The 27616-nt window shown below is 33.1% G+C and overlaps 1 protein-coding gene across 1 annotated transcript; it reads right to left on the reverse strand.

The window, feature by feature from the left end:
* On the reverse strand, window positions 817-6425 carry LOC18601299 (U3 small nucleolar RNA-associated protein 4). Its single transcript, XM_007032202.2, has 11 exons — window positions 6113-6425; window positions 5857-6000; window positions 5138-5450; window positions 4986-5049; window positions 4738-4851; window positions 4427-4589; window positions 4095-4239; window positions 3339-3952; window positions 2727-2908; window positions 2280-2555; window positions 817-1331 (listed from the first exon to the last, which is right to left on the reverse strand). Exons 1-11 carry the CDS (start codon window positions 6275-6277, stop codon window positions 1022-1024), a joined length of 2490 nt encoding a protein of 829 aa, XP_007032264.2. The 5' UTR covers window positions 6278-6425; the 3' UTR covers window positions 817-1021.

A 27616-nucleotide genomic window follows, 5' to 3' on the forward strand; every position in this document is an offset into this window, starting at 1 on the left:
ATATATTCTGTTAATGATTTTCTTAAAATAATTTTTTTAATAATTTATATAAATAATAATAATAATCCCACATATCTCACCCAACTCCTAAATTTTTTTTTCTTATTTCAATTTATATTAACAAATAAGAACAAAAGCTCTGAACCAACAAACGTAATGGCATATTAAATGTGCACTCAATAAGTAAAAGACAAATCTATATATGTCTCAAGGTGCTTTTCTATTCATATGTAACAAATAGAGGGAAGGACAGGACCTGCTCTTTCATGCCAAATCCTTTGCATTCGATATAGGAATCCCTTTCTCTAGAAGTCCATCCTTTATATTCAAGGTAAGAATCCCTTCTTCTATAAGAGTCATACTCATCTCCAAACAATCAAATCTCTTCCTTTATAAGTGATACCCCATATTTAATTCCCAAAGGCAACATATATAAAGATTCAAGAAAGGCATCTAACCAAATGCTTGTGCATTAATTTAGGAACTTAAAACCAATTTAGTACCCTCACGTGCAGAATCCCTCCCCATTATACACAAAGAGTGGAGAAACTTATAACCGAGAGGGGAAAGTGGTGGTTCAAATGTTTTGAGTGAAGCAATGGACATGCATGTGCTTCTCTTTTATTGTAGAATGAATGAATTATTATGTAAAATGTGTTGATTATACAGAATATTAGTTACTAATCCTCTCCAAGAACAAATATTTGCCAACAGTATTCTCAACTTTCTGGCTTGTCTAGTAAGTACATCACAAGAACATTTGTGTCAGCTGGAACCAAATAAAAGCCTATTTTGTGAGCATTAGACAAGACAAGACAAATTAAATCAGCTCAAAAAACTATCACAGATGGAAGGAAAATCAATTTAGCTCGTTAACAAAAATTGAGGAATACAATACACAACATGCTTTGCCTTTGATCCCAAAACCCCCCACCATCCCCATTTCAAATAAAACTAAAGTGGGACTCATAGAGGGGAAGCTGCATTTTGAATTCTCCCACAAACCTTCTTCCACAAGCAGTTATGTCCCAAAAATATGTCTCTGAACAGGTGGAGCATCAAAAGTTTTAACCACTTCCATCCAGGGTTTGTCTATGATCAAGATGGAATGTTTTGAAAGGTGTCCAATAAATAAAACAGGGTCCCGGAAAACAATTAAATCAAAATTACTCTTTCTACTAGTATGTTTAGACTCTGTTTGACTATCTCTCAACCAATGTTTCCATTTCATATTTGTGAGAGAACCTTGGAACTTCAACAAGGCTCCATTTACCAACTCACTTTCCTCATCTTGATCCACTGGCTTCCCAAAGTCAATTGAGCACATTGCCCTGCACCATAAAGATATTTATTTAACTATGACAAATGCAATCCAAAAATGCTTCAAGAAAATAAATTCAGGACAGCAATGGAATTTTTCCAGGGTACAAAAATTAATTATTCTATGCCACACAATTGACTATGAAGAATGTTTCTCCATGTCTCCCTGTTCTCAAAATCTTAAAATTTTTAACTCATCCAGGATGCCTATTCCAGCTTTTCCACGAAGCTACAAAAGAAAGCATCTTCAAAAAATACTACCATGTAGTAACAAATATATAATGAAATTTTTTTATTTTCCCACTTTACCTTTCAATAATTCATACAATTATAGGAAGAAATATATTTCTTTCATATTCATCTTTTTTATTTGGTTCCACTTTTTTCTATTGGTTTAATTTATTGTACTATTTATTATTAATACAAAATTATTTTATTTCATTTCTTTCTTTCATTCTAACTCTTATGATTTGATTAATAAATTTAAGTGTTTTACTTTTATTTATTCAAAATAAATTAAAATACTATCAAATAATTTTTTGCATCTTACAGCACTTCTGCATTAAGTTGTGAAACACTATTTTGGCTTTTCTTTACAGCACTTTTTAAAAAACTGTACTCGAACAACACATTTTACAAAAGCTCCAAGCAAAGCCAAACAGACTAGAAGTAATAAAAAACTTAGTGCCCCAAAAGTCAGGTAGGAGGTAAGCTTGTCAGTTTTAAGATAACATATTAGCAAAATGATAGCACATTAATCATGCAAGGTGAAAAGATAATGGGAGAAACCAGCATGCCACCAGTTTCTTTAAGCTGCTAAGTGCAAAAACATCGCTGGGAACTCAGGATAAAACATAAAAAAAACAAAGCACCAATGAATATAGAAGTATACATATGCATGACAAAATTAATGTTAAAACTGTTGCAGCATGGTAAAACGAACAGGATAAGAACAGCACCTGGTACTATAAACAACAAGCGATGATGATTTTGATGGATGGGAGGAGGATGAGGGGGAGAAAGATAAGCCAATAACCTCCCCAGGAAATTCTTGGTATCTTCGGGGAAGAGCAAAAGTATGCTGCATTGACCATTCTCCCAATTGCCTAGCTTCAACATCAAATATATAGAACTGGTTTGAAGATGTTGTGATAATAAGCACATTGTTGTCCTGAGGAGGAAAGCCACCAGCTGTAACAGAGGCACCATCCAATCTTGATATAAACCAGTGTTGCCTGCTCCAAACATCAAAGAAACACAGTAATGATTGACCATTCTCCCAATAACCTCTCCCATCTCGCATACACACTCATGTATTAATTTTAGTTAGAAATTAGAAATTGCACTGTAAACTAGACAGCTTTTAAGTAATATCAGTTAAATATTGTCCCAAATGTACTTCTTACCTCTGTATCTCAAGATTGAATATGTATATATCTCCAAAGCAGTTGATAGCAGCTAACCACTGGCCATCACAACTCGTGAACAATTTTGTTATGGGAGGCTCACTAGGTGGTTCTTCTTTCTCATGCTCCTCACGACAGGGTATGAAGGTATGCAGCAGTTTTAAGCTCTCCAAATCCACAACCTGTAACACCACAAAGAGTAAGTAAGTAACAACATTCACACATAAGTTAATTATATCTAGAAGGTATGCAGCACTTTCCAAGCCAGAATAGGTAACACGATGCTACTTGAGGTTAATTAACAACTGTCGCACATAAGTTAATCATATGTAGAAGGTAAGCAGCACTTTCAAGCTGGAAGAGGGAACACAATGTTCCAGAGGTTAAGACATGAAAGTTTTCCAGTTTGAGGTACAAAATCAAGTGCTTGAGCTAGCCATCATAAAATAGGTGAAAGACCTCATAAACCTACAAGTTATTTCAGAGGATGGAAATACTCACTCCACACACCTAAAGTGAGATATATCATGAAATATGTAATTTAGAGCAAAAATTCACAAATATAGTTACTACAAGAAGGATAATACAAGAAAGCCAAGAGGGAAGACTTACATAGATCCTTCTATCATGGCCTGCTATCAGCAATCGTAACCCATCAGAGGTAAAAATCATAGAATGTGCGGATGGAAGTTTCTGAGGAAGTTGCCTTTTACTGATGGTCCACGTACTTTGGCCATCTTGCCTACTTAGTACAAATAGGCTGGGTCTGATGTGATCAGAATAACCAAAAAGGTCCCCTGAGTTAGACATTGCACTGCAAATGATCTTTCGGCATGCCTTACTCTTAACCCGAGCAACTAAATTAGTGGTAACGAGACCACCATAGGGGCCAGAACCCACATCAGGAACACGAACACAGAGAATATCTAACCAATAAGAAGCCTGGACCAGGAGAAAAGAAGTTTGATTGAAACTTGTATTAACGACCAGTTGTACCGGAACTCTCTGAGGTGCAGGACAAACATCATGTGGCGAGAACTTAGTAAACTCCTTAGCAGAGTAGGCAAAGAGCTTTGCATCATCACCAGCAGAGACAAGCATGGGAACTCCAAAATGAGCCCATTTACTGTAACTAAAATCAAGGGGCTTCTTCTCCCTACGTCGTATTCTTTTTACCTTTTTCCCATTTTCATCTTGCACATCTTTTGCCTCTTCAAATAAAGATGCTAGAAATTAGAAAGAAAAATGTTAAGATCAAGAAGTATAAGTGCACAAATCGGTTAGCTAAAAAGGTAAAAATGCCACTTTAAATTTTAATGAAATGAATAAAATAACAAATAGACATTGAATCAACAAACATGAACAGACCTTCCGAACTAATAGGCACTGCCATTGTCAAGGCTCTGACATCGTGGGTATGAGCTCTTACATAACCAACATATACCCATTTCTTCATTTCAGAAGAAGATTTGTCATTACCAGATGTCTCATTAGAAAGCTTATAAAGAATAACCTACAAAAAGTGGCAACAGAGTAGACATTAGCAACAGAGGACTAGATTATATTTAAACAAAGCACACAATTTCAGCCGCATTATAGTGAAAAAAATACACCTACAATTCTCTTTCCTTTGTTTATTTTAATATTTTGGCCTTTCTTAGATCTAAAGTGTGAACACAGCACCCCTCTGCAATGCATACCTGTCCATCAGACCCAGCAGAGAACACCCTGTTCTGACTTGGAGCTGCTGCCAAGGCATTTACATCACCTTTATGATTACAATGTGCCTGGAGAAGAGTTCCATTATCACCATTCCAAAACTGAACAGAGCCAGTGCTGTCTGCACTAATAACAGTTCCACACCTGAGTTTAACATTAACTCCATCAGCAAAAATAAGCACATTAACCATTGACAATACAACAACCAAACATTTCACCAAATTAGGCATCTAGGTGTGCACGCATGCATGCACAGGCATCTCTCTGTCGACATAGAAGATTCCACATGTACCTTAAAGAAAGTAATGACCATATGCAAAGCTCAGGCCCACTGCCCAAACCTCCAAGAGAAACTGTACTTCTGAAAATTTCATGACCCAAATCAGCATTCCAGCATCTTATCAACCTGCATGATGGTTTAGTGCAGATGTTACTACACTATACAATATTAAATGGGCAAAAAGAAGTGCAAATGCTCTGTAAAGCACGCACTATAGACTAACGTGTATCATATGCTATACACTTCGATGACAAACTTACCCATCACTACTCCCTGAATATATCCTAGTTGAGTCGTGGCTCCATGCCACACTTAGAACGCGTCCTGCAAATAATATTTGCACCAAGAAGCTCTAAGTATAACTAAAAGCAATAACCTGAAAAAAATTGACACTGAGGTGTAGATATCTCACCACTGACCCGAGGCAATGATTTATGGTAGATTAACTGATCCGAATCAGAAATAGTGTATATCCGCACAGCTCCATCATCACAGGCAACTGCTACAGGTCTATACTCCATAACTAGTTTCTTATGAACTTGTTCCAAGTCTGAAACATCTTCACTATCACTGCTTTCATCATCATCACTATCATCATATTCATATTTATCATTTAAATATCCATTTCCAAAATGCTGAGACCTAGACTCTTTAAGAGCTGGCAGTCTATTTACAGGTGCCACAGCCATCTGCCAGATTGAAACCCCAATTGACTCTAGCACAATCTGCTTAACACATTAAAAAATGAATAAAAGATGACTTCTCTTCAAAGCTTCTTCTACGTTAGAAAGAAGTTAAAGCAAAATAAAGAAAAGCATTCAAATGGTTTCTATCAACAGAATCTATGCAACAATACATCACTCTCACTGGATCATAGAATATCTAAAAAATTGACCAACATAAACAATTAGGCCTATACTAAATCCTCTGGATGAAAATGAGCTGAGAGACCCTCAGGTCATTATTCTCATTATTCAATAAAATCATAAGAAATCCATAAAAAATTGAGTATCCGTTGAAGTTGAGGAGGTTGGAATCATTGACTAAAGCCTTGTTGGCTAAAACCACTCGGTTAATAAGGCAGGGAGTGCCATTAATGGAAAAAGGGACGAAAAAAGAATGAAAAATCACCTTCTGCTTCAAATCAAAAAGATCCCATTCTGAGACTGAGCCATCGATGCTTGAGGAGAACAACCTGCCAGAAGACAGACCTTTTGAACCAACGCAACACCACACAAGCGAAGAAACTCGACGAGTGGAATCCCCATGAATAGTCTACACAAGGTCACCAACAAATTAAGCTTAAAAAAAAAAGCAAAAAACAGGCTAGACTGTGTTCAATATATAACAATAACAATGATATAAGAAAGCAGAAAGCTCTGGGTACCAGTTGATGGTGCCATCCAACAGAGCCAGGAGACACAAGCCAAATCTCGAGGGAGCCGTCCTCACGAGCGGCCGCAACCTGGGAGTCGTCGGCGCTGGTTGCAAGGGCAACCACTGGAGAAGGTTTCCAGTCGATTGAGCTGGTTCGGTAAGGTTTGAGGAGCATTGGCGCGGGTACAGAGTAAAGAAACTACGATCTTTGGAGGCCAATTTGACGGTAGAAAGCAGTATATAACTCGGAGATGTGCACCCGACAAAAAGAGGCGCAAAGCAGAGTAAGGCGACGCGATGACCTTATTGATCCTTAGGTTTTTGAGGGTTTAAGCGCACCCGAACATTAATATAGTTGAACCGCTGACCCACAATAATCTCGGTTCGGTTATTCTTTGACTGCGGTTCAAACCGCTGTCACCGCTTTAAACCACAACATTCAAACAATACAAATCCAATGCACTATAATATTCCATTAAGAACCAAAAAAAAAATATATATCTTAAATCTTTAAAATTCTATTTTTACTATGTATAATCTACTTGAAATCGATTATTGATATTCATTAATTATCTAAAATTATTTATTTGGTAGAAATTTAATGAGAATCTCAAATTTTACTCGATCTAACTTAAGGATATAAATGAGTAAGATACCCATTATTTTTTAAATTCTTAAATTGGAAACTATTTAGATATCAAGTATCTAAACCTTATTAAAAATTGACTAAAATTACAAAATACTATCCAAAGCTAAACCCTATTAATATATGAATACTCGTTTAACAACCTGAATCCTTTACATACCCAATTATACAAGTCAAATTGTTTATATATGAATATTTGAAAAATAACCCAAACTCGAAACTCGAATAAAAAATATTTTACATTAACCATATTTATAATAAACTTTACTATATATATTATGAATACGATAAATAATATTTTATATATGCATAAGATAATATTTATAGATATTTATATTAATTACCTATAATCAATATGTATAAGTTATACATTAATTTTATATAGTATATCAAATAGATAAAAACTATATATATTATGTAATAAAATTAACATATTATTTTATATTAATTTAGCATGTATTTTATAACAAATTATATATTATAATGATATATATATATATACAAAGTTTGTATATATAATGGCTAATAAGCAATATATTATATAAACAAAAATAATAACTAATAAAGTTAGTAAGTGTAGTTATATAAATAAAGTTTGTTATAAGTTATAGTTATTATCTTTGTTATGTTTATGTTAATAGTTATTATCACCTAATAGTCAACAACAACACTTTGATATAATCTATTGACATAAGTATAAATGAAAACACTAATAATTTTATAAATTATAATTTTGTAATGTTAATTAAAATAGAAAGTAAATATATTTATATTAAAAATATATAACAAATACATAATTATACAATTATACATAAAACTTTATATTCCAATACATTACTATACAAATATAATAATCATAATTTATTAATATGTAAGATATCTAATAATCATATATTAATATTAACATGTAACTTATATCATTTAAAATATATATCTTGTATTTACATATTTCTTGATATTAATACATAAGCATCTTATGTATGTTATGATGGGTTTGACTATGGATGGCATACTCAAAATACGCAACGGAAAAAAAATTAAAAACTTTATAACTAAACAACAAAATATACCTCCACCCATGGATTACTTTGGTGATATTTAACACATAAAAGTACAAAATAAATTATTGTTTAAAAAGTTACCTTGTCATGTAATTTCATAATCACGATGACACTTTCCAAAGCAATCCCGCGAACACCACAAGAAGCAAAAATCCTAGCCAATCAAGTGCTTGGCCTCCAATGGAAGTACACACGATTGCACTTGAACCTTCAACAAAATGAGTTTTTAACTATACTTTGTGCTAACAAAGAGGACAACAATTGTCCTTTTCTTTTTTTTCACAATCTTAGCCAAACCTTTTTCGAAAATTGCTTCATAAGCAATTTTCTCTTTCACACAAAAAGAGTGGTGGCAAAGAAAGAAAACGTTTCTCTTTTTTTGACAAAAATTACGTTTTCTTCAATTGTGAAAAACTCTCATATTGAAAATAATTAAAAGGTGACTTATATAGTTAGGGTAAAAAAAACTTCAATTTTACAATTAAGCCCTCAATATTATAACACATTATAATACTGGGCTCATTACTTAATTAAACTTTTTTAATTAAGTCCTTGAAAATTAAAATCAAAATTAATTTTCTTTATATTTTGCAATCAAGGCCTCATAATTATAACTATTTATAATTATACCTAAAACTTAATTAAACTCTTTTAATTAAGTTTATAGAAGTTAATTACCTAGCATGTGATTTAAGTCTAACTTAAATCATCACTCTCCCAATTTAATTCAAATGCAATCATTGTGTGTGACCCATTAGGTTCCTAACATGTTGGCAATAGAATTGATTAATGACTTAATTGATTAATATAAATTTCAATCAATTAATTTATAATCGATTCCATAGACCAAGATTGACATCTAGCAATGCATCATGGCCACCCAATCATTAGGATAGTCAAAAGGTTCTTTGACAACCTTTTAGTGTACAGTCTATCATGTAATTCATTCCCTCATCATATATCCCCGAGATGATAAGACTTTGATACAGTGTCTACTCTTTTTTACCTCCATATTTGTTCCTGCAATTATAGCATTAGCTTTATAGAGAGTTATGAAACCTTTTTCATAAACTCCATATTGCTTTGGCCAATGACTTCAATAAGCTAATGTAAACCAAGAACTAATAGGATATATCCTCTAAAACACTTGAGATGATGATTCTTATCTTAACCACTCATTTGCCTTCACATGCTTCATACTATACCCAAAAGCATCCTATTTTGGCATCCTTGGTTAGGTACCCGTAGGAATGAAATCAAAATATAGCACTTCACATATAAGACAATCTGGTATCTCAAGTCTAGGGAGTATTTACACGACTGACACATGAGAAATGTTGCATAGACACTAGAGTGTATTACCAAATGCACTTCTCATGGCAGGTCGTTTTCAGTTAACTTGCTCTCCCAAACAAGCACCTATATTCTGGTTCCAAATATCTCTATACTTCAATCTATGAGATCGATTGCTTACTTCCAAAGTAAGGAACATAGAATATATCATTCTCTAAGCATCATTGATGTCTAGTCTCAATGATACATTAACCAGGAACATTTTGAGATTATGTTTTAATGCATAGGAATCTCATAACTGCAACCCATTACAGTTTCCTTGCAAGGCATTTTAATCTTATGGACTTCATCCAATTAGACTTATAACTCATTATAATTGATGTCTTATTGATGAAGGAAAACCTCTAATCATTCAACATGAATGATACTGTTACATGATTGGAATCAAGCCTTAACCAATCCCAATTGGCTGTAGGGCTCATCCCAACATGTTATATATTTGAAAACAAAAATACCTATTATACTTAATACAAGTATAATTTATTGTTATATTATTTTATTAACCATAAAACCTTGCAAACTTATATATATATAATAATTATATTCCTTGTAATATGTTTTATATTTATATTATTAATTTTTTAGTTTACAAGAAGTGAAGTTGGTAGAGATTACAAAGATTGTGTTGAAGGTAAAGGCGACAAGGGTTTGAAACTCACTATTTATAAAACTTTGTAACATTATATATAATATTTTAATATTAATATAATCGAATTTGAGTTTAAAATATTTTAAAGGTAATACCTGAACTTGAATCGAGTATTAAAAGTTCTATTCTAACTCGCCCCATAACTTATTATAAAGTGCCTAAACTTTATATTATCGGATCAGATACCTAAATAACATCTACTCATTTACATCCTTAAATTAATCTAACGCAAAAATAAAACTTTAAATAACAATTAACATTACAAATTTATTAAAAAAAAATAAACACAATAATTGAGGTGTCTAATAACTAACCTACTCGCCTATGTCTACTTCAGGTCGAGTTTGGACATTGAATTTTAAGTCTAAGCTGAAGTTGACTAGTTGATTGAATTATTATATTACTACATAACATATTTTTATTTTATTTTACTTTGAAATATATTTAAAATAAAATATTAATATAAAAAAATATTTTATTATTTTAATAATAAAATATCAAGTAATTGGACAAACAAGGTTGAGCTTGAGTTTGACTTTTAAAAAGGAAGTCGACTTGACCCATGAATATCTTTACTCATTAATAAAGTTCAATCTTACATAATAAACTTAATATTAATGATAATCTATTGACACAAAAATTAAGAATAAATCATGAAAAAATATTAATAATTAAATTTGTTTTCTTCATAGTGCATTAACCCTCTAGTCTAATTTATCAACCATGATAAGTATGATAAGCTTATAAAGGAAATCTAAAGCATACCTAAAAAGTAGCTCACAATAGCAAATTCTACTATAAGGTTAACCTTATTGTAAGGCTATAAATAATAGCCATTAGATTTAGAGACTTTTATTTGGGCCATTGATCAATAAAAAAAATTGCAACCTGTTTACCTATCAAACAAGTTAAGAAAAGCTTAAATAATCATTAATAAACAAAAATAAAAAAATATTAATTATAGGGAAAGAATTAATAAAGAGAATAATAGAAATTTTATAAAATTAATCATTTAAATTTATATTATCGAGTTTAAAATATTTAACGGTTTATAAATTTTGTTCTTGGAACCAAAATTTAGATTTTGATTCTTTTAGATTTTTATTTAATCTAAATGGAGGGTGTTTGCTTATTTGCATTAAATATTTTAAGAAAATGGAGAGTAAAAAGGAAAGAAGTAAAATGAGGACATTTACTTAAATTGTATTTAATGTAAGTAAGCTGGGTAGTTTTTTAAATAATTTGTTTCAAAAATTGAATTCCATTTTAAATGTATTGATACATGCTCATCATATATTGATATAATTTTTTCAGAACCAAATATAATGATATATGGACCAATGTATCGATACATTTCGTCGATTTTAAAAAAATAAAATGGATAAAAACATATTTTCACACCCTAGCTTATAATTATGCCACATTTTCTGAGGGTTCGCGACCTTCAACCACATTTTCAAGGTAAAACCTTAACTCTTAAGCTTGTTCAATCCATTTTTGCTTAAAATCACAATTTTGAAAGATTTGAGCTTGGTTTTAGGTTTTAAATGAAAAATAAGATTTTTTCAACTTTGAATCTTTGAATCTTGGATTTTTTATTCTAAAAATATGGTTTATTGTTCCGGAATTATTGATATCTATGAACTAGAGGATTTTGGTGGATTTTTTACTTGCTAGCTCACTTAAGGTAAGAACATTGATTTTATGGGTTTGTACAAATGAGTATTTCGATGAGTAATAGATTTAGTCTAAAAAATAAGTTTAGGCGAATCCAAATAGTTCAAACTAGCATAGAACAATTATTATGTGATTCCTAGACCAAGCATTAACTAAAATATTTATTTGGGTATTTAGGAACCGTTGAAAATCCAAAAAGTTTGTTAGAGTACGCTTTCGCGTACTTGGTAGAAATCCACTTTCAAGGTGAGTGGATACACCACTTTTGAAACTATTTTAGTATATAAAGTTGAAAGCATGATTGCAATGATTTAGGGTTTATTGATGAGCATGATTTCCCATAAATCTTTACTCTACAAATGTATTTATGGATGTGAAAATGTTTTGAAAATTGCTTTTCAAAACTACATTTATATGCAAATATGCTATTATTTATTAGTTTTCAGCAAGGGGGGACAAGCCTATTTATGATTATAGTCCACTCTATTACTCTGGCCTTAAGGCTAGTGTGAGTATAAGAATTTTATATACGTGATTGAGAATGATTGTGGATGATTAAAATATTCTTGAATGTAAGCATTATGTTTGTGGATTGAGAAGGTCTCCACTTTTTCTTGATTCATGTGTTTGACATGATTTGTTATTGACGCTTGATCTTGATATGATATCCTATGAAATTTTAATGGTGTTGTGATTGGTTCTAACCCCAATGTGGGGTTAAGAATACCACAGGGTTAAGCTTGACTAATGTGCCACCTTTTTCCCTTTTGTATGTTAGCTTTAATCCCGGTGTGGGGGTAAGAATACCACAGGGTGAAGTTAGGCATCACACCAATTTTTCCCTCTATATGAGTCCTAGTGTAAGGGTAAGAATACTACAGGGTTAAGTTAGACATCGTACCATTTTTCCTCTCTTTATGAATCACGATGTGAGGGCAAGAATACCACAAGGATGACTCGGGCGAAAGTACTCATCCTCCCTTTTAATTTGCTCATGGTATGCATTGATGTGATTTTATTAAATGAATGGTTCATTCTTGATTGAATGTTTGATGTTGGACTTGAAGGTTCATGAGCTACTTATCGTTTCTTTTTGCAAACATTATGTAAGTTAAGCTTTGATATGAGTATCATATTTTATGCATCATGAGTTTTGAGTGCATTTATGGTTATATAATTGTCATAATTATTTTTGCAACTATGGTTTATTGCAAAAACTCCTATCTCTTGGCTTGTCCCCTTCCCCGAATTCACTCACGGAGTCTTTATGACTCACACATTATTTTTCCTTATTTTGTTTTAGATCAATAAATTGTTTGGCTAGGCGACTTGTGGAGTAGTGGTCTAGCTCATTCGTGGTAGGTGTGGTAAAGCATTTTTTTTAGCCTTTCAATGTCGTACGCTCTACAGTGTGTCTAGTCTAGATTTGAACTATCTTGTTGATAATGAACGTTGTTATGTAAATAACATTAACTACTTGTTTACACTTTTGTATATTGTGTTAAGCCCCGGATATGGGTGCATGTTGATGTTGAGACTATGGTGGATGGACCATAGCAATATAGGTACGGGATGCATGCCGAACCACAAATGTTTAACATTATAAATATTTACATGATATATGATAAAAATCGTACTTTACATTGAGAAGATTCGTAAAGAGGTGACCTTGATGAATTATTATATATGTGGGCTGTGTATGAATTTATGATTGTGAATGCGATGGATGGCTAGCCCATACACTTATGGATTTAGGCTTACTTAGGCCTAATGGACCATACCCATGTAAGTCTATAAGCTTGTCACGATCCCTCCAATAATGTGATGTGAAAAAGTTGGTATTGGAGTTTTAGGTTGTATAAGTCCTAAGATTTTCTTGATCATGTCAAGGAGTGTTAGGATTGTATGTGAGGATCTTGCTTTTGCTTTGTGTACCCCGAGCACAAACAAAAAATTGGGAGACTCACATATGATTCCTTATTTGTCTGCTCAGTCTAGTTCCAAATTGTTGATGTCACCCATGTATGTGTTTAGTTTTGTCATGAGACACTTGAAATAAAATTTCCCATGTGTTTATACTGTTGTTTCGATAAGTATTTTTCTTGAAACTTAAACGGTTTTCAAAGATGCAATAGAGTTTAAGACGCTTGCAGACATTATAGTTAGACCATGGACACCTACTGTTAGGGGTCATGGAAGACACAGTAGAGCCATATGCTCCCGCTAAGGTTATGGTAAGACCATGTATGCCTATAGAGAGAGACTGTGGCAAATGCAGTAAAGTTAGATGCTTCCATGGATATTACCACTAGGCTATGTATGCCATAGATAGAGGCAGTGGCAAGTAAGGATGAGCAGCAATGCAACGACCCCTCCCTGGTCGTTGCCGGCGTCCAAGACTTACGGAAAAGATCCGTCAAGTCTCGAACAAGCTTGTCTAAAATTTGCTCGTTAATCCACTACATTCAATCACCATATAATAAAGATACTTTCATATACTAAATTGAACCATAAATATAAAAATCAATACAAACTTTTTCCTTTTATTCGTAAGTATATGCATTAAATCTATAATCTCCAAATTAATGCTTATATAAAAATTTAGAATTCGTTTACAACTTAATAAATAAAACTACGACTTGACCTCTAACAGCAGAGCAACTTGGAATAAAATGCTATGAGATACCTTTACCTACCTGTAATGGACCATAAGTGCCGATGATTGCACGCTAGGCTGATCCCTATCTGCAAAAAGGGAAATAAGGGGTGTGAGTCTCATAGACTCAGTGATTATCATCGACTCAGCGAGTAGGGCATAGATAGGAAACAAGCAAATGACAGATCAATTGAATATAAAAATGTAAGATTATAAAAGCAACTCGTTTCAAATGAGGGTTTGTGCCTTACATAAAAATCAAGAATTTCTTATAAAGTATAAATAATCGAGGTAATAAAATTTTTCGCATCAAAATATATTAATAATCATTTTCGAATCAAATCAATAAAATTTAGCAAACTCCCACGAAACCAAATAATATTTAAAACCATGCCCAAATCATAACTCACCCCATATGCGAGGAATTACATATTCATTTCATAGATAAACATATAGGGGAGCTGCGAAAATCCGTTTAATTCTATTTTCACCATGTAGAGAAATATAATTCATAATATTAAAACTTATTTCAACTTATATAAAACCATTACATTTTTGTCAAAAATAAACAACATGGCTTATGACTTTCTTAGAAACCTGGCTTGTGCCAAAATCATTCTCATACTCGGTTGTCAAGGATACCTTGGACTGGGGCTATCCCAACCGAGTCCGCCAAGGCTGTTAAAAAGTCATGTACGTATAAATCATATTTTTATTTTGAAAACATAGTCGTTCCTTGGCGTTGGCTGAGTCACCCTCACGTGGTGGTTTGGCGTGAAGTGAACTCTAAAGTTGTACCTCGGGAGTTACCCTACACATCTCCCCAATCGAGGTAAGAATATAACGGGGTTATCGTGCCTCTCTAATAGGCTGGTCCACGGAACCCGCCCACTGCAGCAAGCTAAACCCACCATATGATAAAATTTGCAATAGCATGACATGGCAATTATTTTATTTTACAGCCTCTCAAGGCAAATCAACAGTTCATACATTTTCAGCATATTTACCAATCCAGCCAATCATGCCCACATTATCATAAGCTATTCGATTCAAAATACAATTTATAACACAACAAGTAGCAGTCTCCAATTACTCTTGAATTTCTTGGTTAAAATGAAATCATCTGTTAAAAGAATTCAAATTTGATCTTCAAGGGGATATTTTAAATCTTTCTCAAAATATCGGTCCCCACATCATGTTAAAACTCTCTTTCGTACAATGTTCATTGTAAATATTTGCATGATATTTTGTATCAAAATAGCATGGTGAATATGTAATAAATTTCATGAATGCACACCACACAAACAATAAGGCACAATTTCCTTTGATGTAAATCTTTTCGAAAAGCTTGTTTTCCGGTTTAAAACACTTTACGTCTAATATATATATATATATATATTTCAAATGATTTCTAAAAATAACTTACACCCACAATTCCTTAAAATTTTATCAACGCATGCTTTTCATAAATTTTGTACTTCACGTAAAATATACGTACATGTATATATGTACGGAATTTTTAAAATTGACACCCCCCACTCACCTCATAATAGTGGGATATTACTTCACTATTGATTCGTATGCGTATATAATTATTTCTATTTGTCGGTCACATACTTCGTTCGGCACTCCTCCACGACAAACTTTGCTAGCAACAATTTAAACTCAGTATACTTAATCACACATTTGTATGGGTAACAACTTAATTAAAAATTCCTTAAGCAACTTGCATATTTTTATCCAAAATATGCACAATATTAAACTACCTATAAACCTTAAAATATAACATTAACTTACCATTGGGCCCTCTCCATGGGCTTCTCCATTTTTCCTATTTGGGCTAAACCTATTTATTTTTATTTCCTATTGGGCCATGCCCACTTATTTTCTAGTGGGTCATGCCCATTTATTTTCTTTTCTTTTTCTTTCTTTTTCTCTTTTCCACGTTTCTTCTTTTTTTTTTCTTTCCAGCCCGTCACTCACTTCACCACCTAGCTTCCTCTCTTCTTTTCCTCTTAAAATCGATCACCAAAAGCCTCATTTTCTCACCCTTTTTGCTACCATTTTCTGCTCTAAAATCAGCAGATTTTCAACTCAAATTTTCAGCAACAAAACTTCTCAATTTTGGCAGCACAAAACTGTCCAATTTTCCTGCACAAATTACCAGCAAACAGCTCCAATTTTTCTGCACAAATTGGCAGCAAACAGCCCAAATATTCAGTAGCCAAAGTTGTCCCTCAATGGCAGCAAAAACCTCCAAAAATTTCCAGCAACATAACCTCAAAATTCAGCAGCAAAAACCTTGAATTTTCAGCACCAAAATCCCTCTAAAAAGCACCGAATTTTCTCTCTCAAAGTGCAGCAAAAATCAGCTTCTTACCTCACAAATTTTCAGCTTTCTTTTTCCTCCAAAAATTGCAGCAAAAGCTTTCTTTTTCCTTCCTCAAAGTGCAGCAAAATCGTTCTTTTTTCTCTTCCTCTCCCACGGTTCTTTCTCTTCCTTTTTCTCTTCATTTCTTTTTTCCTCTCCCACGATTTTTTTTCCTTTATTTTTCTTCTCCCACTCTCAACCGACTTCTTCTCCTTTTTCTCTTTTATCATTTCTTTCATCTCACATGGTCGGCCCCACCATCATTTCTACATTCTTCTATTTTGTTTTCTTTGTTTTTTCTTTTGTCTTTCTTCCTTTGATTTTTGTATGGCCGACCATTCACCTTAGAATTCTTTGGTTTGACTTTTCAACATATTTTCTTCATTATTTTATCATCCATTTTATTTTCATAATATTTTTATTTCTTCAAAATAATAAAATTTACATATTATGTCTTAACTTCATTTTATTAACACGCCTCCCTCAAATTTTCATATTTTAAAATTAATTCTTCCGACATGTTTAAAAATTCTAATTTTCTTATATCTTCCTTTTCTTACACGTGTATAATCAAAATATCGAGATCGCATTTCAACGCGGTGTCACCATAATATTTAAATATTTACTTACCCACGTTAGCTCGATTTAATAAAATCACACTGACACAATTATCGTCGTTTTCCTTCAAAATTCTTCTTTACTTCTTCTTCCCCACTTAAATTAGTCATATTCCATTTTTCATGACTAATTCCGACAACATATAAAATATTAATATTTTAATATTATTTTATTGAATAAAATATTTTTTTATTTCAAAATTTTTCACTTGCCTTCTTTGGTCCCAAAACACATCATTACATCTCGGTTTACTTCTGAATCATCCTTTAGCTTACTAATTCCTCTCCAATGAAAATATTATTATTTAATTATTTTTGCACGCGCGAAGCATTTTATTCTAGAACGTTCCTTTCATCATTTGTCGCTCTTTAGCACGTAAATTCACATCAAATGATCATTCGTTTGATCAATAAGGTCTTATTTGTGTCCAACGAGGGTGCGAGGTATTACACACAAGACCATCGAGGGTGGAAACCCCCACTGGCGAACGTGTAAAGATTTTCCTCCTATAGTTAAGATTGTGATAAGTTGATGTTCCTCATAATCGAAACCCATGTTTAATGCGTGCTAGTCTAGGCGAAAGTGCTGCCTAGGATTTAAGTCATGATTAGAGAAAATTTTTAGAGCAAGAGACTCCTAATGAAATAATGACAAGATTGTGTGTTTAAGTTTTAATGACCCTAATAGAAGGGGCAAGACTACTAGAAATGCTTGGACATCGACAAGCAGAGGTAAAAGCACGTATGCTATTTACGAGATGTCAATGATGATCGTTGGGTTGAGTACAACCCTAGATGGTGAAATGAAGAGTTATGGATAATTGATTATGGCATTAAAAATGTGGATTAATGCGATTTAGTAATTTATTTTGTATATGAGATATACACAATACTTTGACAATACCTTAGGTATGTGAGGTACTAGAATTATGTTGATAATTTCAAAGATTGGAGTACACACTTCTTCAAAGGGAAAGTAAGTGTTTAAAAAAATTATGGAATGTTGAAAGGCTTTTCTAGTCAATAAAGGACTAAAATGTACCTACATAATGCATGATAAGGTAGATACTTTGTGATCAAGGAATGAGAAGTTTGTATAAAAGAGATGATTTTGAATAACTACCTTGGACTAATGAGTCATGTGCCAATAAGAGAGCCAAATGTGATGTAAAGGCACAATGCATGACTTGGTGTATGTTAAGGTTATTAATATATTGCAGACATGTATAAATGTGAATCTTGGGTACGAGTGCAATATTAGAGAAAATGTGGAAAGGATTTAGTAGTCACCACACGCTTGAAAGAAGTGTTTGTGATAGGAACATGAGTATAAAGCTTACGTAGTCCAAGTTAAGGGAAAAGACAACCAAGCTAATCTAGTGTTACTAAACATGCTAAACTTTGATGTGATACTTAGGATGGATTGATTATGTTCCCACTATATGAGTGTTGAAATTCACTACAATAGGGTAAAATTTAGTACCTTGGGGAGACACCATTCTATATTAAAGGAGATCGTAGCATTGCCTCAAATAGTATGGTATTGGCCGTGAATGCTAGTGGATTCATGAGATATGGATGCCAATGATTTTTAGCAATAGTTTTGAACACCTAGCTAGATGTAGGTAACGTGGCAAATGTGCCAATTATGGGAAAGTATGTTGATGTGTTCCCAGAGGAGTTACCTGGGTTACCTCAAGAGAGAGAAATAAAGTTTTGCATTGACTTGGTGCAAAACACCAATCCGATATCTATCCCACCATATAGGATATCACTAACAGAGTTTAAAGAGCTTAAAGACTAGTTTAAGGATTTGATAAACAAGGGTTTCATACACCTTAGTGTCTCAACATGGGGTGCACCGGTATTGTTTATGAAAAAGAAAGATGGATCAATGAGACTTTGTATCGACTACAAGCAATTGCACAAAGTGACCATCAAGAACAAGTATCCTCTCCCATGTATTGTTGACTTGTTGGATCAATTGCAAGGGGCTAAGTGTTTTTTTAAGATTGATTTGTGATTAGGGTACCACCAATTAAGGATTAGAGGTGGCGACATGCCCGAGACTGCTTTTTGCACGAAGTATGGTCATTATGAGTTTTTGGTTATGTCATTTGGTTTTGACTAATGCCCCTATAGCTTTTATGTATATGATGAACAAAGTGTTTAAGCCATACTTGGATAAGTTTGTGGTTGTGTTTATTGATGATATCTTAGAGTACTTAAGGAGTAAAAAGGAACAGGAACAACACTTGAGGATTATGTTACAAACTTTGAGAGAGCATAAGTTGTATGCTAAGTTCTTCAAATGTGAATTTTGGTTGGATAATGTTGGCTTCTTGGGTTACATAGTATGTAAAGATGGTATGATGGTAGACCTAAAGAAGATTAAGGCCATGGAAAAATGGCCAAAGCCTATTTCAGTCATTAAGATACAGAGTTTTTTGGGGTTGGCTGAATATTATAAGAGATTGCTAAAGATTTCTCCAAGATTGTTGCTCCTATGACTAGGTTGATGTAAAAACGTGTTAAATTCATATAGTCTGATGCATGTGAAAAGAGCTTTGAGAAGGTCAAGTCTTGTCTTACCACAGTATCGGTGTTGAGTTTGCCTTGTAGTATAAAGGGTTATATAGTTTACTACGACGCATCACGAGTAAGACGTGGGTGTGTTCTAATGAAACATGATAATGTGATCACGTGCGTGTCTCAATAGCTTAAGAAGCATTAGCAGAATTACCCCACACATGGTTTGGAGATGGCAACCATAGTATTTACCTTGAAGATATGGAGGCATTACTTGTGTGGTGAGACTTGTGAGATTTAAAAAGATCATAAGAGTCTCCAATACATTTTTGAGTGGAGAGATCTCAATCTTAGGCAACGTAGATGGATGGAGTTGCTTAAGGATTATGACTGCACCATACTTTATCATTCCAACAAAGCTAATGTGGTGGCAGATGTTTTGAGTCAAAAATCTATGGGGAGTTTAGCTTATATTTAAGTTAAGAGGAGATTATTGGTGCAAGGTATGCACAAGTTGGGTGATATGGGTATTCTATTTAAGGTTGATGATACTAAGGCATTGTTAGCCCACTTTAAAGTGACACCGATGTTGATGGCTCACATCAAGGGAGGAAAGGATGATTGTTTACTAAAGGTACTAACAAATTACTTAGATATTGAATTAGAGTGTATGTTTTAGATATTGATGATTAAAGAAAAGAGATTCTAAAAGAGGCCCACCTGGCAACATATGTTGTTCATCCAGGCACCACCAAGATGTACCATGACTTGAGAGAGGTGTATTGGTGGAAAGACTTTAAGAAGGATGTGGTGGAGTTCGTAGCCAAGTGTCTAGTGTACTAACAAGTTAAGGCAAAGCATCAAAGACTTGTTGGATTATTATAGCCTTTACCAATTCTCGAGTGAAAGTGGGAATAGATTTCCATGGACTATGTAATTGCATTACCCTATATGAGTAAGCACTTTATTTGGGTGATTGTGGATAGACTAACTAAGTTCGCTCATTTCTTGCTGGTAAATATCACTTATGGGCAGCACAATATACTAAACCATTGATGAAATAGTGGGATTGCATGGAATCCTAGTCATTATAGTGTCAGATCGAAACATATAGTTTACTAGTGGGTTTTGAGGGAAAGTTTAAGAGGCTTTGGGAGCAAAGTTGAATTTCGACATTGTTTTCCACCCATAGATAGATGGACGGTCTGAGAGGACTATTCAAACACTAGAAGATATGTTGAGAGCTTGTGTCGTAGACTTTGGAGTTGCTTGGGATCGACACTTGCCATTAGTTGAGTTTGCCTATAATAACAGTTTTTAGTCTAGTATTTCAATGGCGCCCTATGAGGCTTTGTACAAGTGGAGATGCAGATCGCCCATATGTTGGTTTGAGGTTAGTGAAAGGAGATTACTTGGATCGAAAATAGTTCAAGAGACCATCGATAAGTTACAATTGATTAATGAGAAGATATTGACAGCACAAAGTCGTCAAAAGTTATATGCAGACCATAGACGTCGAGAGTTAGAGTTTAAGGTTTGTGATCATGTATTCTTGAGGGTTTTGCCAACCAAGAGAGTTATAAGGTTTGGCAAGAAGGGCAAGCTGAGCTTAAGGTATATTGTATCATTTGAGATTCTTAACAAGGTTGGCGCAATGGCTTATTGGTTAGCACTTCCACCAAATCTTACTAGCGTTCATCTCATATTTCATGTTTCGATACTACGAAGGTACTAGTCGGATCCATCTCATGTGATCCACCATGAGTCCCCACAGCTCGAACATGATTTGAGTTATGAAGAAGTACTGGTAGCCATTCTAGATAGGTAAGCGAAGAAATTACGCACAAGGGAAGTAGCATTGGTGAAGGTGCAATGGTGTAATCACTTAAGTGAGGAGATGACATGGGAAGCCAAGGATGAAATGCAAGCAAAGTACCCACACTTATTTAGGGAAGGTTAGTACGCTATTAAAATTCGAAGATGAATTTTCATAAGGGGGAAGAATATGAAATCCCACCTTAAGTAAGATGTTAAGTTAAGAAATCCTTAAGTTAGCATACAAATTACATATTTTGAATATCAAATTTAGTTTGAACCTTCAAAAAAATTAAGTGACACTTTTGGTTGTCTGTCACTTTTGAAGCAGAAAATTTTTTAATTTTAGAAAGGGCAAAAATATGTGATTTTTATATAACAATCTTTGAGAAATAAAAAAGGTAGTAATGATTCCCTTGATTTTTAGATGACTAAAAATGATTTTTTCATAATTTTTGGAGTTTGTTTGTTATGAACAATAAAAGCTGCAAATTTAATTTCAATCAAACTTTTTCTATTTTGCTTTTGGAACCAAAATTTAGATTTTCATTCTTTTAGATTTTGATTTTTTTGATATTTTTATTGAATCCAAATAGGAGGTTTTTGTTTATTTACATTAAAGCTAGGAAGGCTTTATAGGTAATCTGTTTCAGGAACTACATTCTGTTTTAAACATATTGATCACATGGTCATGTATCGATACATGTTCATCATATATGAATACAATTTTTCTAGAACCAAATGTATCAATACATGGGCCTAATGTATCAATATATTTTGTTGATTTCAAAAAAATAAAAAGGGTAAAAACATATTTTCACAATCTAACTTATAAATATAGCACATTTTTTGAAGGTTGGCAACCTTCAGTTGCATTTTCGAGGTAAAACCCTAACTCTTAAGCTCTTCCAACCCATTTTTGCTCAAAATCACCATTTTTGAAAGAATTGAACTTGGTTTTGGGTTTTAAATGAAAAATAAGATTTTCCCACTCTTGAATCTTTAAATCTTAGATTTTTTATTTTTGAAAATATGGTTTATTGTTCCAAAATTATTGATGTCTGCGAACTAGAGGATTTGGGTGGATTTTTTCACTTGCTGTAGCTCACATAAGGTAAGAATGTTGATTTTATGGGTTTGTACAAATGGGTATTTTGATTAGTAATAAATTTATTCTAGAAAATTAGTTTAGGCAAACTGGAATAGTTTGAAGTAGCATAGAACGATTATTATGCGATTCTTAGACTAAGTATTAACTAAAATATTATTTGGGTATTTAGGAACTATTGAAAATCCAAAAATTTTGTTGGAGTAGACTTTCCCGTACTTGGTAAAAATTAACTTTTGAGGTGAGTAGATACGCCACTTTCAAAATTATTTTAGTATGTAAAGTTGAAAGCTTGATTTGAATGATTGAGGGTTTATTGATGGACATGATTTCCCCATAAATATTTATTGTAGGCAATGTATTTATGGATGTGGAAATGTTTTGGAAATTGATTTTTAAAACTATATGTATATGTAAATATGCTACTATGTAATATTTTTCAATAAGGGGGTACAAGCCTTTTTGTGATTGTAGTCCACTCGATTACTTCGGCCTTTGAGCTAATGTGTGTACGAGAATTATATATATGTGATTGATAATGATTGTGGATAATTAAAATGTTCTTGAATGTAAGTGTTTTGTCTATGGATTGAAAAGGTCTTCACTTTTCCTTGATTCATGTGTTTGACATGATTTGTTATTGAAGCTTGATCTTGGTATGATATCCTATGAAATTTTGATTGTGTTGTGATTTGTTCAAGTCCTGGTGTGTGGGTAAAACTACCACTTTTTTCCTTTTTGTATGTTAGCTTTAGTCTTGGTGTGGAGATAAGAATACTACAGGGTTAAGTTGGGCATCATACCAATTTTCCCTTCCTTATGAGTCCAAGTGTGGAGGTAAGAATACCACAGGGTTAAGTTGGGTATCGTACCACTTTTCTCCTCTTTATGAATCCTAGTGTAGAGATAAGAATACCACAAGGATGAATCAAGCGAAAGTACCCATTCTACCCTTTAATTTGCTCATGAATGGTTCATCATCGATTTAATTTTTGATGTTGGACTTGAAGGTTCATGGATTACTTACTATTTTTTTTTTTTTGCAAACATTATGTAAGTTGAACTTTGATATGAGTACCATATTTTATGCATCATGAGTTTCGAGTGCATTTATGGTTACATAATTATTATAATTATTTTTGCAACTATGGTATATTGCAAGAACTCTTATCTCTTGGCTTGTCTCCTTCCTTGTATCCATTCATGGAGTCTTTGCGACTCACACGTTATTTTACCATATTTTGGTTCAAATCAATAGATTGCTTGGCTAGGCAACTTGTGAAGTAATGGTCCAACTTATTTGTGGTAGGTGTGGTAGAGCTTTCTTTCTTGCCCTCCAATGTCGTACACTTCATAATGTGTCCAGTCTAGGTTTGAACTATCTTGTTGATAATGAACTTTGTTATGTAAATAATGTTGACAACTTGTTTACGGTTTTGCATATTGTATTAAGCCCTGAATATTGGTGCATATTGATATTGAGACTATGGTGGATGGACTATACTAATATAGGTACAGGATGCGTGTCGAACTATAGATGTTTAACATTGTGAATATTTACATGATATATGATAAAAACCACACTTTACATTGAGAAGATCCATAAAGAGCTGGCCTCGAGGAATTAATGTATATTTGGTGTTAGTGTAAACCCTGCAAGCCAATCGATTTTGTGCTTGTAAAACACTACATAAATTAGTCATATTTCATGTTAAATACATTATGGATATTTTATATAATGTATGAGGTATTTCTTTATCCATGACTTTATGCATAGAGAGTTATAAAATACTTATGTAAATAAAGTCCTTGGAACATAATGGCCTTGCAAAGAAATTATAAAGGTTATAATTATAAAATTCTTATGCATCAAAGCCTTGTTCCTAAATATATTCCTGGTCAACGTATTGTCAAGAATAGGGACATTGATAATGCTAAAAGGTTGGTGCATGCTATGATGGGTTTTGCTATGGACAGCATGCTCAAAATACGCAACGAAAAGAAAATTAAAACTTTTAACTAAACCACCAAAACATGCCTCCACCCATGGATCACCTTGGTGATATTTAACACATAAAAGCACAAAATAAATTATTATTTAGAAAGTTACCTTGCCAAGTAATTTCGTAATCACAATGGCACTTCTCAAAGCAATCCCACAAACACCATAAAGAGCAAAAACCCTAGCCAATTAAGTGCTTGGCCTCCAATGGTAGTACACATGATTGCACTTGAACCTTCAACAAAGGAGGGAGTTTTTAACTATACTTTATGCTAGCAAAGAGAACAACAATTGTCCTTTTCTAATTTTACACAATCTTAGCCGAACCTCTCTTAAAAATTATTTCATAAGCAATTTTCTCTTTCACACAAAGGGAGTGGTGGCAAAAAAAGAAAACATTTTTCTTTTTCTAACAAAAACTAAGTTTTCTTCAATTGTGAAAAACTCTTATATAGAAAATAGTTAAAAGGTGACTTATATAGTTAGGTTAAAATAACTTCAATTTTGCAATTAAGCTTCAATATTATAACACATTATAATATTGGGCTCATTACTTAATTAAACTCTTTTAATTAAGTCCTTGGAAATTAAAATCAAAATTAATTTTCTTTATATTTTACAATCAAGGCCTTATAATTATGTCTAAAACTTAATTAAACTCTTTTAGTTAAGTTTATAAAAGTTAATTACCTAGTATGTGATTTAAGTTTAACTTAAATCATCACTCTCCCAATTTAATTCAAATGCAATCATTGTGTTCAACCCATTACGTTCCCAACATGTTAGTAATGGAATTGATTAATATATATTTCAATCAATTAATTTATAATCAATTCCATAGACCAAGATTGGCATCTAGCAATACATCATAGCCACCCAATTGTTAGAAGAGTCAAAAGGTTCTTTGACAACCTTTCAACATACAGTCTATCCGTGTAATTCATTCCTTCATCATATATTCTGAATACAATAAGAGCTTGGTACGGTGTCTACTCTTATTTACCTCCATATTTGTTCCTGCAATTATAGCATTAGTTTTATAGAGAGTTATGAAACATTTTTTTCATAATCTCTATGTCGCCTTGGTCAAGGACTTCAATAAGCTAATGTTAACCAAGAACTGATAGGATATGTCCTCTAAAACACTTAAGGTGATGAATCCTATCTTGACTACTCATTTGCCTTCACATGCTTCATACTATACCTAAAAGCATCCTATTTTGGCATCCTTGGTTAAACAGTCGTATGGATGAAATCAAAGCATAGCACTCCACATATAAGACAACTTGGGGTCTCAAGTCTAAGGAGTATTTACATGACTGACACATGAGAAGTGTTGCATAGACATTGGAGTGTATTACCAAATGCATTTCTCATGGAGGGTCATATTTAGTGAACTTGCTTTCCAAGGTAAGCACCTATATTCTAGTTCTAAGTGTCTCTATACTTCAGTCTATGGATCGATTGCTTACTTCCAAAGTAAGGAATATAGAATACACCAGTATCTAAGTATCATTGATGTCTAGTCTCAATGATACATTGACTAGGAGCATTTTGAGATTATGCTTTGATGCATAAGGATCTCATAACTGTAACCCATTACAGTTCCCTTGCAAGGCATATTAATCTCATGGACTTCATCAATTAGACTTATAACTCATTATAATTGATGTCTTATTGATGAAGGAAAACCTCTAATCATTCAACATGAATGATACTGTTGCATGATTGGAATCAAGCCTTAACCAATCCCAATTAGCTACAAAGCTCATCCCTACATGCTAAGCCTCCTTATGTAGGGAGCAAGCAATTGATCTCATAGATCGAAGTATGCGAGATACTTGGGGATAGTATGCGGGTGCTTATTAAGGAACAAGTTCATTGAACATGATCACTATGAGAGTTCCATTTGGTATTTCACTCAAGTGTTTATCGAAATACTCTCATGTGTTAGTAGTGTAAGTAATCCTTGGACTTGTGATACAAAGTTACCTTGTATGTGAATTGTCATGCTTTGATTTCACTTTTAAGGGTCTGAAGGTGACCAGATGTGTAAATAGGGTGCTTTTGAGTATAGCATGAACCATGCAAATATGAATGAGTAGTCTAGAGAGGATTCATCACCCCAAGCAATTTGAAAGGGACATATCTCATTTGCTCTTAGCTTATATTGACTAAAAGTCCTTGGCCAAGGCAATCTTGATAAGTCAATATAAAAGCTACAAGACTAATATGGATAAGTTAGAAAGTAGACACCGAGCCAAGCTTTCTATCTATTCAGGATATATGATGAAAGAATTGAATTATATTGAGATACTGTACATTGAAAGGTTAGTCAAACCATATTGACTCTCCTAACATTTGGGTAGTCTTGATGTATTGGTAGATGCAGCTCATGATCTATAAATATAAATATAAATTCTTAATTGAATTAATTTATATTAATTACTAACATGTTGGGTACCTAATGTGTTACACACATAAGGTGAATTGTCGAAATTAATTTGAGTTCAATTGGATGTGATTTAATTGATTTTATAGAGGCTTAATTTGAGATTTTACTAGTCCTCGAGCAAAAGAAAATCACAAAAAGAAAATGAATCATAAACAAAATCCTTGAACGAGAGATAGAAGTACCAAATCATGATTTCCCAAATTTTCCTCAAAAATTAACTTCAATTCCAACTTAAGGTAACATACAGCTAATCCTTAAATTCATGCATCAATTCAAGTGAAAACTTATTTTTCGAATGGACTTCCCGTGTGTGTGAATACTCTCTTACAAAGAATATCATGCAATTCGGATTAATTTATGCCAAATCTAAGCATAGATTAGTACTAGGATCCTATAAGTTTGCTTTTCATCTCTCTCTCCACTAATATATATTAACACTTATTCAAGGATCAATAGGTCTCTATCAAGCTTGTAATGTAAGGCTAGGGTCAAGGTATGATAAAGGATATATTTAGGTTCAAATTCACCCTGAGCACTTAATCAATCTAGATCATATCAAGAGCTCAAATTTTTTT

Source organism: Theobroma cacao, chromosome 4, assembly GCF_000208745.1.
Source record: "Theobroma cacao cultivar B97-61/B2 chromosome 4, Criollo_cocoa_genome_V2, whole genome shotgun sequence".
Lineage (NCBI taxonomy): Eukaryota > Viridiplantae > Streptophyta > Magnoliopsida > Malvales > Malvaceae > Theobroma > Theobroma cacao.

Bases quoted from the DNA above. Each gene is read 5' to 3' on its own strand.
- LOC18601299 (XM_007032202.2), bottom strand. From the start codon at position 6,277: ATGCTCCTCAAACCTTACCGAACCAGCTCAATCGACTGGAAACCTTCT. The intron at 4,852-4,985 runs GTAAGTTTGTCA...ACCATCATGCAG, and splicing joins TATTCAGGGAGTAGTGATGG to GTTGATAAGATGCTGGAATG. The intron at 4,590-4,737 runs GTACATGTGGAA...TGTTAAACTCAG, and splicing joins TGGTCATTACTTTCTTTAAG to GTGTGGAACTGTTATTAGTG.